Here is a 25,595-nt window from a genome sequence, read left to right on the forward strand (position 1 = left end):
GATGTAGGTCTGGGTGCCTTGTAAGGATCCGACGGCGAGTGGGTAATTTGCCTTTACCATCAGTCCTATTAGCCAACGTACAATCATTGGATAATAAAATAGACAAACTACGAGCACGTATATCCTACCAACGGGACATTAAAAACTGTAATATATGTTTCACCGAGTCGTGGCTGAATGACGTAGCTGTCTATTTACCACCACAAATCGATGCTGGCACTAAGACCGCTCTCAATGAGCTGTATAAGCAAACAGGAAAACTCTCATCCAGAGAAGGCAACCCTGGTGGCTGGGGACTTTAATGCAGGGAAACTTAAATCCATTTTACCTCATTTCTACCAGCATGTTAAATGAGCAACCAGAGGGGGAAAAAAACTCTAAACTACCTTTACTCCACACACAGAGATGCGTACAAAGCTCTGCCTCACCCTCCATTTAGTAAATCTGACCATAATTATATCCTCCTAAATCCTGTTTAGCAGCAAAAACTAAACCTGGAAGCACCAGTGACTCGCTCAATTCAAAAGTAGTCAGATGAGGCAGATGCTAAGCTACAGGACAGTTTTGCTAGCACAGACTGGAATGTGTTCCGGGATTCTTCCGATGGCATTGAGGGGTACATCACATCAGTCACTGGCTTCATCAATTAGTCCATCGATGAAGTCGTCTCCACAGTGACTGTACGTACATACCACAACCAGAAGCCAAGGATTGCAGGCAATATCCGCACTGTGAGCTAAAGGGTGAGCTTCTGCTTTCAAGAAGCGGGAACCTGAGCCATATACAGCGTTCCTTACTGAGTTCTCTGAATTCCTATCAGACCTTATGTTCATGGCAGATAATATTATAATTTTGGATGACTAATTTTCACATGGAAAAGTCCACAGACCCACTCCAAAAGGCTTCCGGAGCCATCATCGACTCAGTGGATTTTGTCCAACATGTCTCCGGACCTACTCACTGTCACAATCATATTCTAGACCTAGTTTTGTCCCGTGGAATAAATATTGTGGATCTTAATGTTTTTCCCCATAATCCTGGACTATCGGACCACCATTTTATTACATTTGCAATCACAACAAATAATCTGCTCAGACCCCATCCAAGGATCATCAAAAGCCGTGCTATAATTTCTCAGACACCCCAAAGATTCTTAGATGCCCTTCCAGACTCCCTCCACCTACCCAAGGACGTCAGAGTACAAAAAAACAGTTAACCACCTAACTGAGGAACTAAATTTAACCTTACGTAATACTCTAGATGCAGTCATACCCCTAAAAACAAAAAACATTTATCATAAGAAACTAGCTCCCTGGTATACAGAAAATACCAGAGCCCTGAAGCAAGCTTCCAGAAAGTTGGAACGGAAATGGAGCTACACCAAACCAGAAGTCTTCCGATTAGCTTGGAAAGACAGTACCGTGCAGTATCAAAGAGCCCTCACTGCTACTCAATCATACCATTTTTCCAACTTAATCGAAGAGAATAAGAATGTATTTTTGATACTGTCGCAAAGCTAACTAAAAAGCAGCATTCCCCAAGAGAGGATGGCTTTCACTTCAGCAGTGATAAATTCATGAAATTCATTAGAAAGCAAATTAATTACAGACAACACATCCGCTATGCTGATCCTCAACACGGTGGCCCTGCAGGTGTGCGTGCTCAGTCCCCTTCGGGACTCCCTGTTCACTCATGACTACATGGCCAAGCACGACTCCAACACCATCATTAAGTTGACAGATTACACAACAGTGGTAGGCCTGATCACCGACAACAACAAGACAGCCTATAGGGAGGATGTCAGAGACCTGGCTATGTAGTGCCAGGACAACTGAGCATGCCCCCATTCTCATCGACGGGGCTGTAGTGGAGCAGGTTGAGAGTTTCAAGTTCCTTGGTGTCCACATCACCAACAAACCATCATGGTCCAAACACACCAGGACAGTCGTGAAGAGGGCACGACAAAGCCTATTCTCCCTCAAGAGACTGAAAAGATGTGGCAGGGGTCAAAGTTACGCAGCTGCACCATCGAGAGCATCTTGACTGGTTGCATCACTGCCTGGTATCCGACCGCAAGGCACTACAGAGGGTAGTGCGTACGGCCCAGTACATTAAGCTTCCTGCCATCCAGGACCTCTATACGAAGCGATGTCAGCAGAAGGCCCTAACAATTGTCAAAGACTCCAGCCACCCTAGTCATAGACTGTTGTCTCTGCTGCCGCACGGCAAGCGATACCGGAGCGTCAAGTCTAGGCCTAAGAGGCTTCTAAACAGCTTCTACCCCCAAGCCATAAGACTCCTGAACATCTAGTCAAATGGCTACCCAGACTATTTTTATTGCCCCCCTTTTACACCACTGCTACTCTCTGTTGTCATCTATGCATGGTCACTTTAATAACTCTACCTACATGTACATACTATCTCAACTAACCGGCGCCCTCGCACATTGACTCTGTATCGGTACCCCCCTGTATATAGTCTCCACATTGACTCTGTACTGGTACCCCTGTATATAGTCTCCATATTGACTCTGTACTGGTACCCCCTGTATATAGTCTCCACATTGACTCTGTACTGGTACCCCCCACATTGACTCTGCATCGGTATGTATATAGTCTCCACATTGACTCTGTATCGGTACCCCCTGTATATAGTCTCCACATTGACTCTGTACTGGTACCCCTGTATATAGTCTCCACATTGACTCTGTACTAGTACCCCTCTGTATATAGTCTCCACATTGACTTTGTACTGGTACCCCCTGTATATAGTCTCCACATTGACTCTGTACTGGTACCCCCTGTATATAGTCTCCACATTGACTCTGTACTGGTACCCCCCTGTATATAGTCTCCACATTGACTCTGTACTGGTACCCCCTTGTATATAGTCTCCACATTGACTCTGTACTGGTACCCCCTGTATATAGTCTCCACATTGACTTTGTACTGGTACCCCCCTGTATATAGTCTCCACATTGACTCTATACTGGTACCCCCTGTATATAGTCTCGCTACTGCTTTTTTACTGCTGCTCTTTAATTACTTGTTACTTTTATCTCTTATTCTTATCTGTATTTTTTTAACTGCATTGTTGGTTAGGGGCTTGTTTGTAAACATTTCATTTTAGTGTTCTTGGGCACAGGCACTATGGTGGTCTGCTTAAAACATGTTGATATTACAGACTGGCAGGTAAAGGTTGAAAATGTCAGTGAAGACTGGTGCTGGTGCTCTCGTGCATGTTTCAGTGTTAGTAGCAGCAGTGTAAAAAGAGGGGTTGGGAGGGAACACAATGCAAATAGTTTGGGTAGTCATTTGATTACCTGTTCAGGAGTCTTATTGCTCGGGGGTAAAAACTGTTGAGAAGCCTTTTTGTCCTAGACTTGGCACTCCGGTAACGCTTGCCATGTGGTAGTAGAGAGAACAGTCTATGACTGGGGTGGCTGGGGTCTTTGACAATTTTTAGGGCCTTCCTCTGACACCGCCTGGTGTAGAGGTCCTGGATGGCAGGCAGCTTAGCCCCAGTTATGTACTGGGCCGTATGAACTACCCTCTGTAGTGCCTTGTGGTCAGAGGCCGAGCAATTGCCGTACCAGGCAGTGATGCAACCAGTGCTCTCGATGTTGTAGCTGTAGAACCTTTTGAGGATCTCAGGACCCATGCCAAATCTTTTTAGTTTCCTGAGGGGAAATAGGCTTTGTCTTGCCCTCTTCACGACTGTCTTGGTGTGTTTGGACCATTCTAGTTTGTTGTTGATGTCGACACCAAGGTTTGCAAGCCCTTCCACATCTGATGACCATCAGAGCCGGTGTAGTACAATTCAATCTTAGTCCTGTATTGAAGCTTGGCCTGGTGCGCCGGAGGGCATAGCGGGATTTCTTATAAGCTTCCGAGTTAGAGTCCCGCTCTTTGAAAGCGGCAGCTCTAGCCTTTAGCTCAGTGCGGATGCTGCCTGTAATCCATGGCTTCTGGTTGGGGTATGTACGTACGGACACTGTGGGGACGATGCCATCGATGCACTTATGGATGAAGCCAATGACTGATGTGGTGTCCTCCTCAATGCCATCTGAGGAATCCCGGAACATATTCCAGTCTGTACTAGCAAAACAGTCCTGTAGCTTAGCATCTGCTTCATCTGACCACTTTTTTATTGATCTAGTCATGGGTGCTTCCTGCTTTAATTTTTAGTTGTAAGCAGGAATCAGGAGGATAGAATTATAGTCAGATTTGCCAAAAAGAGGGCAAGGGAGAGCTTTGTATGCGTTTCTGTGTGTGGAGTATAGGTGGTCCAGAGTTATTTTTCTTCTGGTTGCACATTTATTAACAGGCTGATAGAAATTTTGTAAAACGGATTTATATTTCCCTGCATTAAAGTCCCCGGCTACTAGGAGCACCGCCTCTGGATGAGCATTTTCTTGTTTGCTTATGGCGGAATACAGCTCATTCAATGCCGTCTTAGTGCCAGCCTCTGATTGTGGTGGCATGTAAACCGCTACAAAGAATACAGATGAAAACTCTCTCAGTAGGTAGTGTGGTCTACAGCTTTTAATGAGATACACTACCTCAGGCGAGCAATATCTAGAGACTTCCTTAGATATCGTGCACCAGCTGTTATTTACAAAAATACATAGTCCACCTCCCCTTGTCTTACCAGACGCCGCTGTTCTATCCTGCCGGTACATCGTATAACCAGCCAGCTGTATGTTGATATTGTCGTCGTTCAGCCACGACTCTGTGAAGTATAAGATGTTACAGTTTTTTAATGTCCCGTTGGTAGTTTAATCTTCCTCGTAACTCGTCGATTTTATTCTCCAAGGATTGCACGTTTGCTAGCAGAATGGAGGGAAGTGGGAGTTTATTCAAATGCCTACAAATTCTCAGAAGGCCCCTCTTTCTCCACCTCTTCTTCACGCAGATCACGGGGATCGGGGCCTGTTCCCGAGGAAGCAGTATATCATTCGCTTTTTTCTCGTCAGAGTCGTGAAAGGAAAAAAAGGATTCTGCTAGTCCGTGGTGAGTAATCGTAGTCATGATGTCTAGAAGTTATTTTCGGTCATAAGAGACGGTAGCGGCAACATTATGTACAAAATAAGTTAAAAAATAAGTGCACGAACCAGGTTAGCCTACATGCCAATGGCTTTTGGGAACAGGCAGAAAAAGTTAACGTCAATCCACGGAAGCAAAAAGGACAATGTCTGAGTTTAATTCAATACGCGAAAAGCTGTGAAATGGAGAGTTAAAAATAAAGAGAAGAAATGTCCAGAAAAGTAGACTAATATGTTTTGGAAATATTTGGTGAAGTGGTAAAAGAGGATGATTGTGAGGTGCTATACACATTCAAGAGTCGCAAGACGGGACTTCAAATAGGGAAGTTCAAGGGAATTGTAGCAGCCTACTTTCAGATGGGTTAAATGGAAACTGAAATATTGACAATGACTGTAGGTCTATAACGTCTCACATAGCCTTAAGCATTTCTAGCCATAAAAGTATACACCAAATGTAGGACAAATGTACTCTGAAATAGGAGTGGAGAAATATGATTTATTTATTTCAGCATCTTGAGACAATGTGAATGCTTAGTTATGCTGAACAAAAATATAAAACGCAACATGCAACAATTAAAAAGATTTGACTGAGTTACAGTTCATATAAGGAAATCAGTCGATTTAAATAAATTCATTAGGCCCTAATCTATGGATTTCACATGGCTGGGCAGGGGTGGAGCTATAGGTGGGCCTGGGAGGACATAGGCCCACCCACTTTTTCCCCCACAAAAGGGCTTTATTACAGGAATACTCCTCAGCACCCCCTAGATGGATTATCTTGGCAAAGGAGAAATTCTCACTCTCAGGTGATGGAAACAAATTTGTTCACAACATTTGAGAGAAATAAGCTCAAGAAACATTGGACCAACACTTTATATGTTGTGTTTCTATTTTTGTTCAATGTAGATACCGTCTATAGAGGTGCTATCTTTATCATGACCATCAGATATGACTTGGTCACCAGGGAAACAGCAAACAGTAAGCAAAGCAGTCATTGCAGCTCCTCCTCTACATCTCCTCACCTCTTCCTTCCCCTCTCTGGAGATCACTATCAGCATTTATTTTAGCCTATCACAGCAGAACCTCCCCCCAATTGTTTTTATTTCTTCTGAAAACCATTGTATACACCCATTATGGAGTCTACCTACAATATGTCAATAATTTACATCTGATTTGTGGTCAAAAGATCTATATTCCATGTCAATCATTGTACGCCTATATCCTAAGCATATACTGTAGGCCTATCTACCCACAGACAGTAGGCTATAACAGTGTTTTTCCCAATAATTAGTTAAGACACATTTTCCCAGAAGTATTAGAACCGGGGAATGTGAAGTAACATGAAACTAGCCAGAGAGGACGCAAGAAGTTTTACTCTGCCCATGAACATATTTGTATGTAGGTCAATGACAGTGTTGAATTTGGTCAACAAAAAATATATTTGTAGAGATTATGATTTCCATAGTCTAGGTCAGGACAAGACATTAGCACTGGAGTCAGGTGGTGTAAAGAGTGCCTGGCTGTCTATCAATCACTTGTTCAGGGACAGCAGTGTGTGTTTACTATGGTTCATTCATTTTAAGCAGAAGTCAGAGAAAAAAATGATTGACAATAGGTTATGCCCTCTAGTGGCTGTGAGGTTTGCTAGTTTCTTTTACGCCTGCTACGTTAGGTCAGAAAGGGAGAGGCGAAGCGAGACGTTTTACTCAGCCCAAAATCTGTCCACGAAAATAAGCCCATGAAGTGAGTATTTTTTGTATTTTTTGTATGGACTTCAATGAGTGTCGAATGTGGTCAACAATAAAAAAAATACTTGCTAATTTCCTACGTGGGGCCTATTTGATTAAAGATAAGTTTCGTAATGGTTTGGTTGTTATGAATGCACTGATATAAGTGGACGCACGTGGCATTTTGGCAACTGTATTGTTGTCATAGAGAAGATAGAGGGCTCATACTGGATATAAACCGCTTTAGTATGGACATTGGCACCCCCCCTTGGGTTGTGCCGTGGCGGAGATCTTTGTGGGCTATACTCGGCCTTGTCTCAGGATGGTAAGTTGGTGGTTGAAGATATCCCTCTAGTGGTGTGGGGGCTTTGCTTTGGCAAAGTGGGTGGGGTTATATCCTTCCTGTTTGGCCCTGTCTGGGGGTGTCCTCGGATGGGGCCACAGTGTCTCCTGACCCCTCCTGTCTCAGCCTCCAGTATTTATGCTGCAGTAGTTTATGTGTCGGGGGGGCTAGGGTCAGTTTGTTATATCTGGAGTACTTCTGTCCTATTCGGTGTCCTGTGTGAATTTAAGTATGCTCTCTCTAATTCTCTCTTTCTTTCTCTCTCTCTCTCGGAGGACCTGAGCACTAGGACCATGCCTCAGGACTATCTGACATGATGACTCCTTGCTGTCCCCAGTCCACCTGGCCGTGCTGCTGCTCCAGTTTCAACTGTTCTGCCTGTGATTATTATTATTTGACCATGCTGATCATTTATGAACATTTGAACATCTTGGCCATGTTCTGTTATAATCTCCACCCGGCACAGCCAGAAGAGGACTGGCGACTCCACATAGCCTGGTTCCTCTCTAGGTTTCTTCCTAGGTTTTGGCCTTTCTAGGGAGTTTTTCCTAGCCACCGTGCTTCTACACCTGCATTGCTTGCTGTTTGGGGTTTTAGGCTGGGTTTCTGTACAGCACTTTGAGATATCAGCTGATGTACGAAGGGCTATATAAATAAATTTGATTTTGATTTGACATTGCCATTGAGAGCTTCCACAATTATTAAGTAGTCTACTTGGTGGGTATTCTTATGAGTTGGGAGCAATCAGCCAATGAAAAAGAAAATGTATTACTTGAAAATTGAGAGGGCCTCAATGGCGCTGCCTGTGCTGTCACAGACGCTATAGTATAATGGCACAGATACAAAGTTGTATGTATCTCTATGGCTTGTTGTTCACACGTGTAACTGCCCTCGTTGGCTAGAATGGTCCCACCTGATCTATCCTCCTCCTGCCTGCCTTCCATCTTTGAGGACATGCATTTCCATTGTTAATGTGGTCACTTGACTATCTTGTCAATAGACAATATTTGGTTAGGTTAGCTGTAGATATGCCCTGTTCACATGCAGGTTGAACCTATGAGACGCTGAAATTTCCAACTTGCTGAATCGTTGAACGTGACACATGTATAATGACAAATAGTTAGCAAGTCGAACATTTGAGTTTCCTTGTTCTGACTAGCACTTGAACGCGGAATTAGATACTAGACTTAGTGTTGTAGTCATCCAGGGCCGTTTCAGAAAGTGGGTTTAGTGAAAACTCAGAGTGAGTTGACTCAGAGTTGAAGGAAACTCTGGGTTTTCTGTTTCACAAAGCCAGTTCAGCTCAACTCTGAGTCAGTTACTATGGCAACATACTCTGTGAAGCTAACCTGCTCCCTGGAAGGTTTTCAACTAACCCCGAGTTTCTCCTCCTCTTTAGCTAAAGCCTGCAGGAGGTGTCAGACATGGCGTGTCCTTTTCTTGAAGAGCTAGTTGATATTGAAGCACAAACACTCTGCAGAAATCTCCATCGGGAAGAGGGTAATCAGACCATGTTTGGATGTTTTATCATTCCCTGATGATTATCTGTTTGAGTGTTTCTGTACAATCGATCAACGGGAGTTTTCTTTATGATGTCGGTGACGCTGAGCATATTTCATTCATATACAATCGATCAATCATCTGAACAATATTCTCAGCCCTCGTGTAGTTAATTTGACACATCGTGGACATGCTCTCAGTTCTGAACAAATTCTTTGTGTTGCACTTTTTTTTTTGACGACGGGAGTTTTCTGTGATGTCGGTGACGCTGAGCATATTTCCAAGGCAACCATCTGTCAGGCTGTCACATGTGACTTGCACTGAAACATTTACTGTACACTTGTGGTGTTCACAAGTCACAGACCCACAAGAATCAACAAAGAAGAATTCCACAGAATTGCAGGTATCAGTCTAAGCAATAATTAATTTACTTAGTATGAAGCTTTGAGACATGAAGTACTAATTAATTTGATATATGTGAGGGTTTCCAGGTGTGATTTGCTGCTTAGATGGCACTCATATTCCTATCACAGCTGTGAACAGGAAGTCTTTCCACAGCATTACTGTGCAAGTAGGCCTAAATAGTAGCCTTTAGCATTCCAAATGAAAGATACTTCACAATACAGCTAATTACTGTTCTGCACTGTGAAGATCATATGTGATGCAGCCCACATCATCAGCATCATGGAAGCAAAGTGGCCTGGGTCTGTGCATGACTCGCAAATTGTTCATGAGTGTACACAGAGTTAGATTTGCCCGTGGTGAGTTATATATAGCTATATCCTATTATATCAATATTTTGTTTCTTTCGATTGCAACCAAAAATGAACTGTATCCTCGTATTATCATAGGAGAGTCGTATGGTTACCTGCTCGGTGACAGAGGGTACCCCTGCCAGCCCTATTTGCTGAGCCCTTACCCTGATCCTTAGCCTGGCCCACAGCAATGTTATAACTTGGCTCACTGCAAGACACGAGCCAGGGTAGAGATGACCATTGGGATGCTCAAGGCCCAGTTCCAGTGTCTTCGAAGGCTCAGGGTCACCCCAGAAAAGGCATGTGACCTCATGTGTGATTCTCCACAATATTACCACAATTAGAGGAGAACAATGTCCTACTCAACCAGTGAACGATCCTGATAACGATCCTGGCCACCCCGCTGACACGCGAGAGACAGTCAGAGACACAATATGCTACCATAATTTCTGATTGACCCATCACCTCCCCAGTGTCAAATTAAGACAATATGCCTTTCTTTTTATGAAGTCTTCTTTATTTCCTGCAAGTACAAATGCAGTACAGTAGTTAGTATTGTTTTATGTTGTTCAAACAAGTAAAATCATCCACCATCCACCTCTAACTGATGTTCCAGCAGTTCTATTTTTATCTTTTGCATCTGCAGCCTTGTGGACAATTTCTAAATTACATTTGTCAATTTGTTTCTCTAAGTACACCCTGTACAGCTGTTTCACAGGGAGCTATAGGAACACAAAATGACATTGAATTTCACAGTGCCAGGTCTACTTAGTTTCATTCTAAGTAATGGGCCAATGCTGAACAACATCTTACGGAGGAGGTAAGTTGTGCTGTGGAAGTGGATGGACCCCCCCCTCTTCCTCATTGTAAATTCCAGCATTGCTGTGAGAGGAAAAATAAGGTACCAAGTTTTATTATTATTACAACACTATCATCAACTGTTCGATGTTATTGTTAAGGTGTAAACCTCAATAGACCTCTCTGTATCGTCCCTCTCTGTGGCAGCTGACAAGGTGTCTCCATCATTCTCCTGTAATGAAAATGAACCATTTTGGTTCTACTCTAACCCATTATGACAAATCTGTGGAGTATTAAGAGTACTTCCAGCTAAATGGAGTTCTTATGCCTTAAGGCTCCACCAGACAGATTACACCTTCAGTACCTGGTAGAAGATGAAGATTAATCAGTTCAATTATAACTTTACCCAGAAAAGTGCCACACCTCATTTTAATATTTTTTTTACAACAGTGCCACATCATATTTCCCAATACCAATGTATAACTCGGGGGGTTCAGAGATGCCTTCAGCAATAGGTCACCCACTGTTTTGACTGAGGGCCATCTACTCAGCCTCAGGTGAACCCTCACCTGTATTTCATCCCTCAGACTTTTTCTATTGGCTATAAGGGAGGTCAAATTTGAACATGTCCAGTAAGCACAAATTTGGAGACATGTAAAAAGGCATTTAGGTGTTACTTTCAAATAGACAATATGAAATACTGGCAATGTTGGGATGGCTGACAAATGTACTTTTTTTGCTTAGGCAATTTCACTAACTACTTAAATATATCACATGTTGAATGTAGCCACTGAATGCTGTTTAATTGGGTATGGTAGGCTAAACAACATCACAAGTCCTTGTAATGAAATTATACCTTACCAGTTGGAAGTATATTTTTACATTTCATCTTCAGTTGCTGCCAAGTACGTTTTGTGCCTGTTGGGTTGCACCTGCATAAATATTAAAACACACATATATATACACACACACACAAAATATATAAAATGTTGAATAAGTGGAACACCCGAGATAATTATTATTATTTTTTTTTCAATTAATACTCATTGACTCGGTCAGCAATTTTCTGCCACGCCAGCTCACGCTCTTTTGCTGCTGCTACTGTATTTCTTTTTAAAATAAATATAAACTCATATTCTGCATACGCATTCCTTAATATTTCTAACTCCACTGGGGAGAAGTAGGAGGTTCAAGACCTTTTTTCTCCTGTTGCTATGATGAATCATGTTATCTGTGTTCCATTGATGAGGGCTTTTTATCTCCTCATGCACGTGCTTCACTCAGGGTTAACTTAACAATTAGTTCAATCAACTCTGAGTTATCACCTGTTCTGAAAATGAAAACTCTTGAGTTTGACAGCTCAGAGTTAGTCAACCCAGAGTTCAGGTTTAAAACTCAGAGTTTGTTAAACCTGCTTTCTGAAACAGGGCCCAGGATATGGATTCCATCAGTGGTCTACCAACTACCAATAAATACAGTAAATGCATCCTATGACATTTTCACATGTAGGCCTAACACTTTTTACTATGACACTTCTGTAGTAGTCATGTAGGAATTACAATTGACATAATTTGAAGCTACATTAATTGTCTACCAAATCATACCATGTTTGCATACCTTCACAACAAACTCACCTCTCTCTGGACAACATGAATCACAAGAATGTCAAACATTATGAATAAACTAATTTGGACGGCGCTTGCGCAAGCGTAGCAATGATCTGCGTGTGTTTACCCGGAAGTGCACGTCATCAAACGTGCAATGTTTATAATTTTCCAACGTGGGATGAGGAAACAAACAATTCAAAATATGAATTGGCCGTTTTTGATGACTACTAAGATGTACGTTGTCATTTAAATTTCAGTTTCCTTACAAGCTTACCGCTGTTTCATTTTCATTTGTCGTCGAAGAAACTAACTAACTAACTAGCTAGCTAGCTAGCAAACGATGGACGAAATCGACTGGGGATTGGCGCTGGAGGAGGACATGGCGCGGTAAGTGCGGTGACTGTTATCGTAGGGGTAGTTGCTTATGAGGAGTGGGTGATGACATGCTGGTATATCAAGAGCAGAGTACCTCACCAAATATTTACCCTAGCTCTGTCTCCCAGCGAAACCTCCGCCACGGGAAACCCTGAGCAGCAATACAACCCCTGGTCCAACCAGTCCAACCCCTGGTCCGAGCCTGGCTACACCTCGGAATCTGTAGGGGAGCTGGACAAGCTGGCCTCGGGAGATGGACAGCATGTCACTCACATGAAGAAGCAGCAAGGCGTTCAGGTAGTATACGTTGGTATAGGACAGCAGTAATTTACGAAAGTGAATCGTGAGCATATGTGACAGCAAGTAATCCTAAATGTTTGGTATCTTGCAGACAGACGCCTGGACAGCAGACAAAGATGTTAACACCGATCTGGATTGGGAGTCACTGATGGTAATGTATTCACTCTGGGTGCATACCTGGGGCAATTATTGTGGTAACACACACAACTTCTATCTGTGTGTCACAGACGTTGACAACCTTTTTCATTTTTACTCTCTCTCCTTACATTTCTCCTCTCTCTTTCTCCTCTTTCCACCCTCCCTCACTCTCTTTTTCCTATCTTTCCTCCCTTCCTATTTTTCTCAACCCTCTCTCTCCTTCACGCTCTTTCTCCTCTCTTTCCTCTCTCTCTCTCTCTCTCTCTCTCTCTCTCTGCAGCGGTCAGTGGATGAGTACAGCACCCACCTAGCCATGCAGTATGAGGAGCTGATGAAGCACCAGGAGGAGGATGAGGCTGATCATGGCAGCCAAGTAGACAGTCTGGTGCAGAAGAAGGATGAGGGGGTCCACCAGCAGCAGGTCTGTTCACACGTCTCTGTACTGTAGGCTACATACGGTGCATTCGGAAAGTATTCCGACCCCTTGACTTTTTCCACATTTTGTGTTACAGCCTTATTCTAAAATGTATTAAATAAATATAAAATGATCGATTTACACACAGTACCCCATAATGACAAAGCGATAACAGGTTTTCAGAAATGTTTGCAAATGTATTAACATTTTTAAAAACAGATACCTTATTTACATAAATATTCAGACCATTTGCTATGACACTCAAAATGTAGCACAGGTGCATTCTGTTTCCATTGATCATCATTGAGATGTTTCTACAACTTGATTGGAGTCCACCTGTGGTAAATTAAACTGATTGGACATGATTTGGAAAGGCATACACCTGTCAGTGCATGTCAGAGCAAAAACCAAGCCATGAGGTCAAAGGAATTATCTGTTGAGCTCCGAGACAGGATTGTGTCAAAGAACAGATCTGGGGAATGGTACCAAAACAGGTCTGCAGCATTGAAGGTCCCCAAGAACACAGTGGCCTCTATCATTCTTAAATGGAAGAAGTTTGGAACCACCAAGACTATTCCTAGAGCTGGCCGTCCAGCAAAAATGAGAAATCGTGACCCGATGGTCACTCTACAGAGCTCCAGAGTTTCTCTGTGGAGATGGGAGAACCTTCCAGAAGGACAACCATCTCTCCACCAATTGGGCTTTATGGTAGAGTGGCTAGACGAAAGCCACTCCTCAGTAAAAGGTACATGACAGCCCGCTTGGAGTTTGCCAAAAGGCACCTAAAGAATCTCAAATCATAAGAGACAAGATGCTCTGGTCTGATGAAACCAAGATTGAACTTTTTGCCCAGAATGCCAAGTGTCACGTCTGGAGGAAACCTGGCACCATCCCTAAGGTGAAGCATGGTGGTGGCAGCGTCATGCTGTGGGGATGTTTTTCAGGGACTGGGAGACTAGTTAGGATTGAGGAAAAGATGAACGGAGCAAAGTACATGGAGATCCTTGATGTAAAGCGCTCAGGACCTCAGACTGGGGTGAAGGTTCACCTTCCAACAAGACAACACAGGAGTGGCTTCGGGACAAGTCTCAATGTCCTTGAGTGTCCCAGCCAGAGCCCTGCTGAACCCGATTGAACAGCTCTGGAGAGACCTGAAAATAGCTGTGCAACGATGCTCCCCATCCAACCTGACAGAGCTTGAGAGGATCTGCAGAGAAGAATGGGAGAAACTCCCCAAATACAGGTGTGCCAAGCTTGTAGCGTCATACCCAAGAAGACTAGAGGCTGTAATCACTGCCAATGGTGATTCAACAAAGTACTGAGTAAAGGGTCTGAATACTTATGTAAATGTGATATTTCAGTTGTTTTTTTAATATAAATGTACAAACATTTAAACTGTTTTTGCTTTGTCATTATGGGGTATTGTGTGTAGATTGATTAGGGGATAAAACAATTGAATCCATTTTAGAATAAGGCTGTAACGTAAAAAATGTGGAAAAAGTAAAGCAGTCTGAACACTTTCCGGAAGCACTGTATAAGCCTAATTGTGTCATTATGTCTTTGGGCTTATAATCTGTGAGTGACGACATTAATATTTTTAGGCGCTGCTGGACAAAATTGAGTCCCTGCATGTGAAGCTTCAGCTGAACTGCTGCAAGACCACCCGCAAGAACTTTGCGGTCAAGAAGCAGGAGCTCAGCATGGAGAAAAGCAAAATGGAGGAGGAGAGGAACAGGTAAAGGAGAGAAAGTGAGAAGGTGGAAAAAGACAGAACTGTGACATTATGTCCTGTCAGCCATGTTCCTCTGTTTGTCCCTTTACCAGACTGTCTCAGGAGCTGGAGGAGACCACCAGGAAGCTGGCTTTGCTGATAGAGGAGCAGAACCAGGAGAAGTAAGACACTAAGCCACAGTCCTACCCCTACACTTATAACATAACTATAGACACCACATACTAGTCCACATTATTTCGCTATACAATACACCTACTGTGATCATCTCCAGGCTGATGTGGGAGCGGGAGCTAGCAGACCTGAACACTGAGATGGAGCGTCTACAGGAGGAGTCAGAGGAGACCACACAGAGAGCTCTACAGGAGGAGGTCAGTCTGTACATATTTATTAACTCAATAAGTCAACCATCACAACCCTATGACCCTGAACGTTCACTCTCATTCACCTATCCACACTTGTCTCCATGGAGTTGGATTTAAAGACGATCAGGGATTAACGCTGATTTGTATTCTGATTTATGTTCAACAGATTGCAGCTCTGGAAATGCAGAGAGATGTGACCATGTCTGAGGTGGACGACTGGCTGAAAGAGGCTGACCAATACATAAACACACTTGGGTACTGTACTGAGCATGACCTTGTGACCAAAGCTGGATATCGTCTGTATATTGTAACTTCTCCCATAAAGGCTGTGCTTCAGTGATTGGTTGTGTTCCCTCTGTCTGCAGGTTAGACTCCTCCCAACAGCAGCACATGCACCACAGGCTGGAGTGGGAGAATAATGTGGCTGTGGTTCACAGCAGTTTGGCGGGACTACAGGTGAGGGACAAGAGAGCGGCTAGACTGCGTTAAGAACTCCACTAGGGGGTTGAACTGCCCCTAGACAACTAGGGGACTTTATTGACTCTCCCCTCCCATCCTCTCTTTCTCTCTCCCAGAATCAGTTCAAGGATTACCTTCACTTGCTGCAACAGGGCCAACCAATGGAAAGCCTCCCTGGAATCACATTACCACCCTTACCCCAGGTTCCCATGGTGTGTGTGCAATTGATTCTGACGAAGACAGTCAATGCCAGGTGGACTTGTTGATGAGTCTGATGATATGCACCCCGCCCCCCTTTTCAACATTTCCAGATGGGCCCTCCTAAAGCCATGGGGATGACCTTCACATCCCAGCAGCACCACCGTGCTGCTTTCACAGCCCCAGCCAGAGTAACCCCGCCACCTGCCCCCTCCTCCACTCCCCCTGCCTCTGCTCTAGCCCAACACCCAGCCGCCCCACCTGTCTCCCAGTCCACCACTACCATGACCTCCGCCCAGTCCCTGCCCTCCAATAACCCCCCCACTGCTGGCAAACTGGACAATCTGCTGAAGAGACTGGGAGACAGATTTCCACAGTGCAACAGGTGAGATCAGTCTGTCACTTACTCTGAATGTACTGGTCAGTAAAAGATCTTGCAGACTATAATCAATACGGAGTGGCTGCGGTTCCAGTTTTTCCGGAACCTGACTTGCCGTGGCTATAACCTGACTTGCCGTGGCTATAACCTGATTTGCCGTGGCTATAACCTGACTTGCCGTGGCTATAACCTGACTTGCCGTGGCTACCTGGCTATAACCTGACTTGCCGTGGCTATAACCTGACTTGCCGTGGCTATAACCTGACTTGCCGTGGCTATAACCTGACTTGCCGTGGCTATAACCTGACTTGCCGTGGCTATAACCTGACTTGCCGTGGCTATAACCTGACTTGCCGTGGCTATAACCTGACTTGCCGTGGCTATAACCTGACTTGCCGTGGCTATAACCTGACTTGCCGTGGCTATAACCTGACTTGCCGTGGCTATTGATACAGAGATTACGTAGCTGATGCACACTCTGCTTCTGCTCGATTTCAGGTTATTTTTTCAGGAGGTGTGTTAGGCTACATGCAGCTATCATGTTGTACGCAGAATACATGAGCGACATGTTTGTACAAACTTTTTTGTCTGTTGTATATTTAGGCAAGCATATCAAACAAAAGCAAGACATACAGGCAGTAACAAATAGTGATTATTTTCTCATTATCATTGCAAATACTGGCTAGTTCTTTTTTCAACAACTCTCGCTACGATAAGGCAGCATAACGGTAGTTAAGAATAATAGTGTTTTGGGCGACGCTAAGCGACCCCATTGTCAGACTGGTTTCCGGTCCGGATACACATGCTCGGGTTGCCTAGAACATCCGGCGGCCCAGAGGTGGAACCGATGGGTACGTGCTTCTACACCTGCATTGCTTGCTGTTTGGGGTTTTAGGCTGGGTTTCTGTACAGCACTTTGAGATATCAGCTGATGTACGAAGGGCTTTGTAAATACATTTGATTTGATGCATGATCATTGAGAAGTAGTAGCAGTTAGTAGGGACTGTGGTTAAAACGCAGAGCATCAACTCAAATGGGGAGTCACATTGTTTTTTCATGAACTCTGGCTGGTGGCTACGAAATGGCCGCAACTATAAAAATGTTCCTACATTATCACACAACGCTGATTGTTTTTGCTCCATTGCAATGTGTAGGGACTAGGGCTGACCTGAATTATTTGACTGATCGATAGGCTGTTCGTCGACCAAGATTTTTTTTTTTAGTTGACAAGTAGCATATATATATATATATATATATATATATATTATGGCACACGAGACACCTGTCTTATTCGCGCCCATCTTTGTGAACTAATCCATTGCAGAGGCAGAGACCGTGGGGATGGCACAGTCAAAGAAGGGGAGTGTGGCTGCACAATGGACTTCTCTCTCCAGAATGCACTCTCTTCCACCAATTTGTGCACATTCATTGTTTCATAACTTTATTGTATAAATTGTTTGCATTTGATTGTTAGTGTATATCAATTCCCCATTACATATATCACCAGTAGGACATTTACCACTCATTCCTATAACACGTGCGCAGAACGTGATCCGGATCCTTACCTTTGACAAAGTTTTCCGGGAGTAGGCGAAAACTCTGTATTGGAAGCCACGGTCTCATTCTTTCAGTTTACCTCCCTCTCTCTCCCTCTCTCCCTCCAGAACCCAGCTTATGTCAGTTCTGCAGCAGATTAAGAATTCTCGGGGCACCATGGCTGGCATGTCTATTGATGACGTCATAAAGCAGGTGGCACAGAGACTGGCACAAAATGAGAAACCGGTAGGACAGTCATTAACACTGAGACGCACACACGTTCGTGCACACACCAACCCAGTCTAAACCAGGGTTCCCCAACAGGCCTCCACACAACTGTTTTTTTGGTGGGGGGGGGGGTGCATTTTGCTTATGTGATCATATACAAATGTAAGCAAGGTTTGAAATTAATGTTTTAATTCAAATATTATATATGTTTGGGCTTCTTGCAGTCAATCTGCAGTCACAAATGATTTACAATTATGGTCCGGCGCCCCAACCCACCCGCACAAGAAAAAAATTGGCCCGCGGCTGAATCCAGTTAATGATCCCCGGTCTAAACCTAACCCTTATCCTCCAAAGGCACCAGGGCCTATCAGGCCTCCCTCTGCAGACAGGGGCGTTCCTGGCTACCCAGACCCAATCCAGCGCCCTCCAGGACCCATCCAGAGACCCACACATCCCCCTCAGAAACCTGCAGTGACCCAGGTCTTCCAGACCAGGCCCCCACAGGTACAAACCACTACCAACCTGCAGAGGGCACTAACAACCATAGTTAGAGAATTTTAGACTTGGGTGACGAGATGTACATAACTCTTGTGTGTTTGCCTATTGATGTACTGCTTGTCTCTCGCCAGCCTGTGGCTGTCAGTAATCGTAAGCTGTGCTTGATGTGCCAGAAACACTTGGAAGCAGACAGCCAGCACCCCATGAGCTGCGCACACACTGTACATAAGGATGTAAGTCCTACACTAAAAAAAAACACTTATTACTGCAAACTACAGTGTTGATGAGGAGGTGAGGCCTACCCTAAGACTTCCTCATATTGTACACAATACTAGGCACAATAAGATGATGCTTCCTTTTTACATTGCTATAACCCTGACTCTACATTCTTAAACTACTGAGGCACTTTTAGCTGATGGAAAGCTGATGATTTGCCTCTGTCTGTGTTTCAGTGCATCAGTGTATGGCTGCAGTCGAGCAAGTACAATGCCTGTCCCTTCTGTCCAGCAAAGTGAGAGGAGTAGCCGATAAGACCGAACGGAGAACACAACAGAAGACATGAAGGGAAAGAGGAACACTGATAACGATCTGGTCAGCTTCACAGAACTGAAGTGGGAGATGGTGGAATATGATTCTCACCTACACAGAGCAGTCATGGTGACTTATTACTATTCACCTATGTGACACAATAAACACAAGTCATTCATATTATTCATCCCTATATCTAGACTTGACTTTATGTAAATCATTTAGTACATCTTGTTAAAACAACTGCAGTGATAATCTGGCACTGACCAGAACTTTATTTTCTCCCTTTTTTTTAAACATTCCTGATTTAACCCATAGGGATATCATGTTTGTTATGTATGCCCTTTTGAACAAGCAGTGTGTTTCTTGTCAAATATACCTCTGATACCCTCTGACATAATTATATCAACTGTTACATGCATGTTATTTCTAACTACCAAGCATTTTCTATATTTTATAATGTTTCTAACTTCCACGATTCTGTGTAAAATGTTTTTTTTCTATGTCTAAAAATACACTAAAGTGTTATGTTAATAAGTGCCTTACTAAAAGTCACATGAATTATGACTCATTGAACTTAACTTGTTTGAATGAGCAGGAAATACTTCAGTGGAAGGGAAATGGCAATAACTATTTTGACTTTAATTAACATATGTGATGAAAGAGAACGATAAAATAAAACCATTACACCAGTATTTTGGAGACCTTTTGTATTTAATTGACAAGATGTCTGGAGGAGAGATCCAAAGACCATATCAGGTACACCAAGTTTCTTTCACCAAGCATGTTCATGTGGATGGAATCACACTGTGAAGGTGGCCACTACGTGGAGACAATCTACAGATAGTGTGTGCGAGTCTCGGCACTTCTTGTGAGGAGTGTGTGTCTGACCAGGATCTGAGGTTTTTATGCCTTCATAGCTGTGGCGACGGTATCATGAACCTGCTCTTCAGGTCCTCGAAGTAGGGCTCAGTAGGGCTGACACCCACGAAGCATCGTTACCCATCGCTCCACAAAAGCCGCGGCCCTTGCAGAGCAAGGGAACTACTACTTCAAGGTCTCAGAGCAAGTGACGTCACCGATTGAAACGCTATTTAGCGCGCACCGCTAACTAAACTAGCCGTTTCACATCCATTACATCAGCTTGGTGCGGACTATCTCAACCATGGGGAACAGCTTTGACTTGGTCACCTCAACCTTGGCGCGCATTTCACACACCTGATTGGAAGTGGAAGCAGTCTGAGTATACTCGTGCAGCTTGTCGAAGCTCTCGGACAGCTTCATCCTGGGGGGAGAGGGGGTGGACAGAGAGGTGGAGGGTAAAATGAGGGAGAGACCAGTGCAATACATTGCTATGATGGAAAGAAGGATGAGGGGTTGTTGGAAAGGGAATATTAAGGCAGAATAATCTGGTGAAAGTTAACAAGTGGAGCTATGTGTTTCTTTTACTTGTACTCAGTGTATTCAGTCCATCCAGGTGGTCCAGGGTCTTCCGGACAGTCTCCTTCACCTGAGTGAGGTACTCTATGATGGCTGCCTTGATGTGCTCCATCTGGGAGGGGGCATCATTCTGCAAGGCCTGGGAGCCTGGTGGGCGAACAACCACATGACAGACCCAGGCTTTAGCTATAGTGCTCAGGCCTCCACACAAGACTGTACTATGTTATATAACATTAGAGCTCATATTGACCTACTGCCAACAAGAGCAACGAACTTCATGGTGAAGGGCTGAGAACGAGAGAGAAGGGGAGGGGCAGATAAAACATGTGAGAAGCAACAACTTAACATTCAATGTTTCACACAACCAAAAACAATTTAACTCTACCAAACATTCAAACTCAAACTTCAGAGCACAAAAAGTTGCTTTTTATGCATTTGATCCATATTTCAAATTCTAACACATTTCTTTCCAAGAACCGAAATTCAAAAATAATATCTGATGTCTTTCAGCAACTTTCATCTGTCTAATATTGGTCCTTGTGTGCGTGTGTGCGTGCGTGAGTGCATGTTCAGTCATTGATGATGCCTCAGACAATGCGTGTGTGTGTGCAGTCATAGACTAGGAGTGTGTGATAATACAGTTCTACTGTAGCAGATATGATATTGCTGCGCTGGCACAGGACATACAGCTAGCTACACGTCCCCATAACCTCGCTGGGATATGTGGGATGCTAGCGTCTCGCCAACAGCAATCTCGAGACTGGAGGCATGCTGTAACTCAGCCAGAACAGTGCATTTCTTATCACACATAGCAACATGTTGCAAACCTTGTCCCTCCTGTCCCATAAACAGTCATCTTTCCTTTTGGGTCAATGGGTTTTCTTTCTGGTGGGTTGATGAGTACCGGCATACATTCAGTTGGCACATTCATTCTTTGCCATTTCAGTTCATGGTAGTCTCTCTTGACAGCCTAATCGAATAGCTGGCCAGTGTGCACACAATATTTATTTCCAGGGGCCACTGTTAATAAGATCATACAGTGGGGTCTGGAATTATTGGATCTCTTGATAAAGATAAACAACAACAAAAAACGTATGAAATTAATATTACAAATACTGAGCTATATTGTATTCTATAAAATACATGGAAATGATTATTTTATTTTAGTACAATTGCCCAGATAAAGAGATTTTGTTTAGCATTTTAGAAAAAGGCTCAGTGTCATAATCCTCGCAAGGTGAGGGTGCTGGAGTATTGAAAACAGGGGATCCAATCCTTTTGACTGATAGATTGTTTAGATTTTTTTTAAATTACTTAAACAAAATCTCATTCTCTGAGCAATTGTATTAGTATTAAGAATATCATTGTTCTATTTTTTTAGCATACGAATCATTAGGAACACCTTCCTAATATTGAGTTGCACCCCCCCACCCCTTTTGTCCTCAGAACAGCCTCAATACGTGGGGCATGGACTCTACAAGGTGTTGAACGCGTTCCACTGGGATGCTGGCCCATATTGACTCAAATGCTTCCCAAAATGAAGTTGGCTGGTGGACCATTCTTGATACACACAGGAAACTGTGTGTATCACCCTACCTGACACCCTAGACCCACTCCAATTTGCTTACCGCCCAAATAGGTCCACAGACGATGCAATCTCAACCACACTGCACACTGCCCTAACCCATCTGGACAAGAGGAATACCTATGTGAGAATGCTGTTCATCGACTACAGCTCGGCATTTAACACCATAGTGCCCTCCAAGCTCGTCATCAAGCTCGATACCCTGGGTCTCGACCCCGCCCTGTGCAACTGGGTACTGGACTTCCTGACGGGCCGCCCCCAGGTGGTGAGGGTAGGCAACAACATCTCCACCCCGCTGATCCTCAACACTGGGGCCACACAAGGGTGCATTCTGAGCCCTCTCCTGTACTCCCTGTTCACCCACGACTGCGTGGCCACGCACGCCTCCAACTCAATCATCAAGTTTGCGGACGACACAACAGTGGTAGGCTTGATTACCAACAACGACGAGACGGCCTACAGGGAGGAGGTGAGGGCCCTCTGAGTGTGGTGTCAGGAAAATAACCTCACACTCAACGTCAACAAAACTAAGGAGATGATTGTGGACTTCAGGAAACAGCAGAGGGAACACCCCCCTATCCACATCGATGGAACAGTAGTGGAGAGGGTAGTAAGTTTTAAGTTCCTCGGCGTACACATCACAGACAAACTGAATTGGTCCACCCTCACAGACAGCATCGTGAAGAAGGCGCAGCAGCGCCTCTTCAACCTCAGGAGGCTGAAGAAATTCGGCTTGTCACCAAAAGCACTCACAAACTTCTACAGATGCACAATCGAGAGCATCCTGTCGGGCTGTATCACCGCCTGGTACGGCAACTGCTCCACCCACAACCGTAAGGCTCTCCAGAGGGTAGTGAGGTCTGCACAACGCATCACCGGGGGCAAACTACCTGCCCTCCAGGACACCTACACCACCCGATGTCACAGGAAGGCCATAAAGATCATCAAGGACAACAACCACCCGAGCCACTGCCTGTTCACCCCGCTATCATCCAGAAGGCGAGGTCAGTACAGGTGCATCAAAGTTGGGACCGAGAGACTGAAAAACAGCTTCTATCTCAAGGCCATCAGACTGTTAAACAGCCACCACTAACATTGAGTGGCTGCTGCCAACACACTGACTCTACTCCAGCCACTTTAATAATGGGAATTGATGGGAAATGATGTAAAATATATCACTAGCCACTTTAAACAATGCTACCTAATATAATGTTTACATACCCTACATTATTAATCTCATATGTATATGTATATACTGTACTCTATATCATCTACTGCATCCTTATGTAATACATGTATCACTAGCCACTTTAACTATGCCACTTTGTTTACATACTCATCTCATATGTATATACTGCACTCAATACCATCTACTGTATCTTGCCTATGCCGCTCTGTACCATCACTCATTCATATATCTTTATGTACATATTCTTTATCCCCTTACCCTTGTGTCTATAAGGTAGTAGTTTTGGAATTGTTAGCTAGATTACTTGTTGGTTATTACTGCATTGTCGGAACTAGAAGCACAAGCATTTCGCTACACTCGCACTAACATCTGCTAACCATGTGTATGTGACAAATACAATTTGATTTGAAACTGTTGTGTGAAAAACCCTGCAGCGTTGTAGTTCTTGACACAAATTGGTGTGCCTGGCACCTCCTACCATACCCTGTTCAAAGGCACATAAATATTTTGTCTTGCCCATTCACACTCTGAATGGCACATACACAATCCATGTCTCAATTGTCTCAAGGCTTAAAACTCCTTCTTTAACCTGTCTCCTCCCCTTCATCTACACTGATTGAGGTGAATTTCACAGGTGACATTAGTAAGGGATCATATCTTTCACCTGGATTCACCTGGTCAGTCTGTCATGGAAAGAGCAGATGATCATAATGTTTTATACACTCAGTATTTGTATTTTACTGTCTTTTCTGCTCATCTCTATCAAGGGATCCAATCATTCTGGACCCCACTGGGTATGCTGGATCCTTTTCTATTTAATCTGTCCTGTGTGATTGGCCTATCCCACCTGTGTGTACTGTACCATGCAACATAGATATAAACTTTGCTTAAAACCCCGAGTTGGCACCACTGTGCTTTGTCACGGTCATAGTCTGTCTGACACACAGCATTGATTGGCTGAATAGGGACCATTAAATGAAGATGGTATTCCTCAGGGACCACTGACTAGATCTGAAACACTACTCTCATCCTTGGTGAATGGATGCTTCCTCTGTCTTCTTCTCATCTTGACCTTCTGCCTCTCGTTTCCCCTCACCACCTCTCAATACCCCCTGTAACCTCGGAGTTGTGTTGAACTGTACATGGGTCTAAACCTGGTGATGAGGTGGAAACATGGATATGTTTTCGTGGTATCACTGCTGTGTCATAGGCCTTGAATAAAAGGTTAAAGGCCTTATGCCTTTTAAGGGGTAAATACATCATGTAAGCTGTAAGGTCTCCCCTTCAGGAGACCTCTGTGTGTGTGTTAAAACCTGTTTTGAGTGTTGTGGCCTTCAGACACTATCAGAAGACGTCTAACATTCAGACTCCTCCTGTCTGGATCCCACCGTGGTTATCTGGTTTCCCGAGGACACAAAGCTGCCACAGACCTGATGAAACCAGCCACCCGTCAGAAGATGCTGACACTTGTTCACATCGTTATGACTCTATACTTGTGATGAAAGGTCAAGTTTCGGTCAAACCCACTTCTGAGTTTTTACTTGCTGATAAGATGGTTCCTGCTGTTAGGGGGAGGTTAGATTTATTAAAATGTTGTTGCTAGGGAAGGTTACATAAGGGGGATTGGGGAGGCTACGTAAGGGGGATTGGGGAGGCTGTATGAGTTACAGCCTATACGCCCGGTCTTACCTCAGACTACTGTATAATGCTACATGAATGATCATTAACCTTCCTCCCCTCTTCTTTCAGTGGTGAGGGGACAGAGGAGTGAGAAGGCCGACTTCCACGTACCAGGTTAGCCATAGCAATTTATCAGTTACAGTAAAACAGAAATGGTGTCTTCCTATTGGTGCAGTAATCTCAATGGTACTATTAACTTCTAGTCAAAGTGAATCCTCGTTCTATTGCTGATGTGCATTAATGGACACCAATATAATAGTTTTGGCAACAAGCTATTTCATTTATTTCTTCAATTTGACTACCTTTATCCTCTCATTTTTACAATTTCTGTTGTGAGCCTTAGTAAAGGTTCCATCATAAATTGTGCAAACCACCACCACACCATAGCAGCAGAGATATCCAACCGGTAACTCGCAATTGTCAACCAGGGATAAGGGAGGGGGTTTATTCAAGAGTTCTTAAAACAGCAAGACAACCCTCTTCTCTCCCTCACAATATCACTGATAATTACCAGATTTATCTGCGTAACAGTTTTACCATAAACTGTGCAAGTGTTTGCTTGCCGTTTCCTATCCAATAGCCTTGGAAAGGAAGTCATTTCTTGAGACAAGCCATCAGTGTCTGTCCCATTGACAGTAAGAAGTCTGTCCCACTTGGAGTGCACATAAAAGGGCTCCCTCTAGAGGTTAAATGGGACTCCTGCAAGTTAATTATGCAGTGACAATCACAGATTGTCTTTCCCCCCACATTTACATCTTAAATACAACTGAAATGAAGCA

The 25,595-nt window shown here is 43.9% G+C and overlaps 1 protein-coding gene across 3 annotated transcripts; it reads left to right on the plus strand.

The window, feature by feature from the left end:
- Nucleotides 1-11,811: 11,811 nt before the first annotated feature.
- LOC112236569 (RING finger protein 214) lies at nucleotides 11,812-19,617 on the plus strand. Of its 3 annotated transcripts, none has more exons than XM_024405164.2 (15): nucleotides 11,812-12,161; nucleotides 12,278-12,446; nucleotides 12,541-12,600; nucleotides 12,868-13,008; nucleotides 14,604-14,737; nucleotides 14,827-14,895; nucleotides 15,006-15,102; nucleotides 15,263-15,351; nucleotides 15,462-15,552; nucleotides 15,672-15,767; nucleotides 15,867-16,138; nucleotides 17,797-17,914; nucleotides 18,251-18,400; nucleotides 18,568-18,627; nucleotides 18,847-19,617. In XM_024405164.2, the coding sequence occupies exons 1-15, from the start codon at nucleotides 12,115-12,117 to the stop codon at nucleotides 18,907-18,909; spliced, it is 1,656 nt and encodes a 551-aa protein (XP_024260932.1). In that variant the 5' UTR covers nucleotides 11,812-12,114; the 3' UTR covers nucleotides 18,910-19,617. The 3 variants fall into 3 exon arrangements, with proteins under 3 accessions (XP_024260932.1, XP_024260933.1, XP_024260931.1); XM_024405163.2 differs by having other exon boundaries at nucleotides 11,830-12,161; nucleotides 18,526-18,627; XM_024405165.2 differs by lacking the exon at nucleotides 18,568-18,627.
- The last annotated feature ends 5,978 nt before the right edge of the window (nucleotides 19,618-25,595 follow it).

This window comes from Oncorhynchus tshawytscha, linkage group LG30, assembly GCF_018296145.1.
Source record: "Oncorhynchus tshawytscha isolate Ot180627B linkage group LG30, Otsh_v2.0, whole genome shotgun sequence".
Lineage (NCBI taxonomy): Eukaryota > Metazoa > Chordata > Actinopteri > Salmoniformes > Salmonidae > Oncorhynchus > Oncorhynchus tshawytscha.

What these genes read in the sequence shown, in the direction of transcription:
- LOC112236569 (XM_024405163.2), top strand. Translation starts at nt 12,115, where the DNA reads ATGGACGAAATCGACTGGGGATTGGCGCTGGAGGAGGACATGGCGCG. An exon ending in TGGATTGGGAGTCACTGATG is followed by an intron (nt 12,601 to 12,867) that starts GTAATGTATTCA and finishes CTCTCTCTGCAG; the next exon opens with CGGTCAGTGGATGAGTACAG. An exon ending in ATGGAGGAGGAGAGGAACAG is followed by an intron (nt 14,738 to 14,826) that starts GTAAAGGAGAGA and finishes TCCCTTTACCAG; the next exon opens with ACTGTCTCAGGAGCTGGAGG.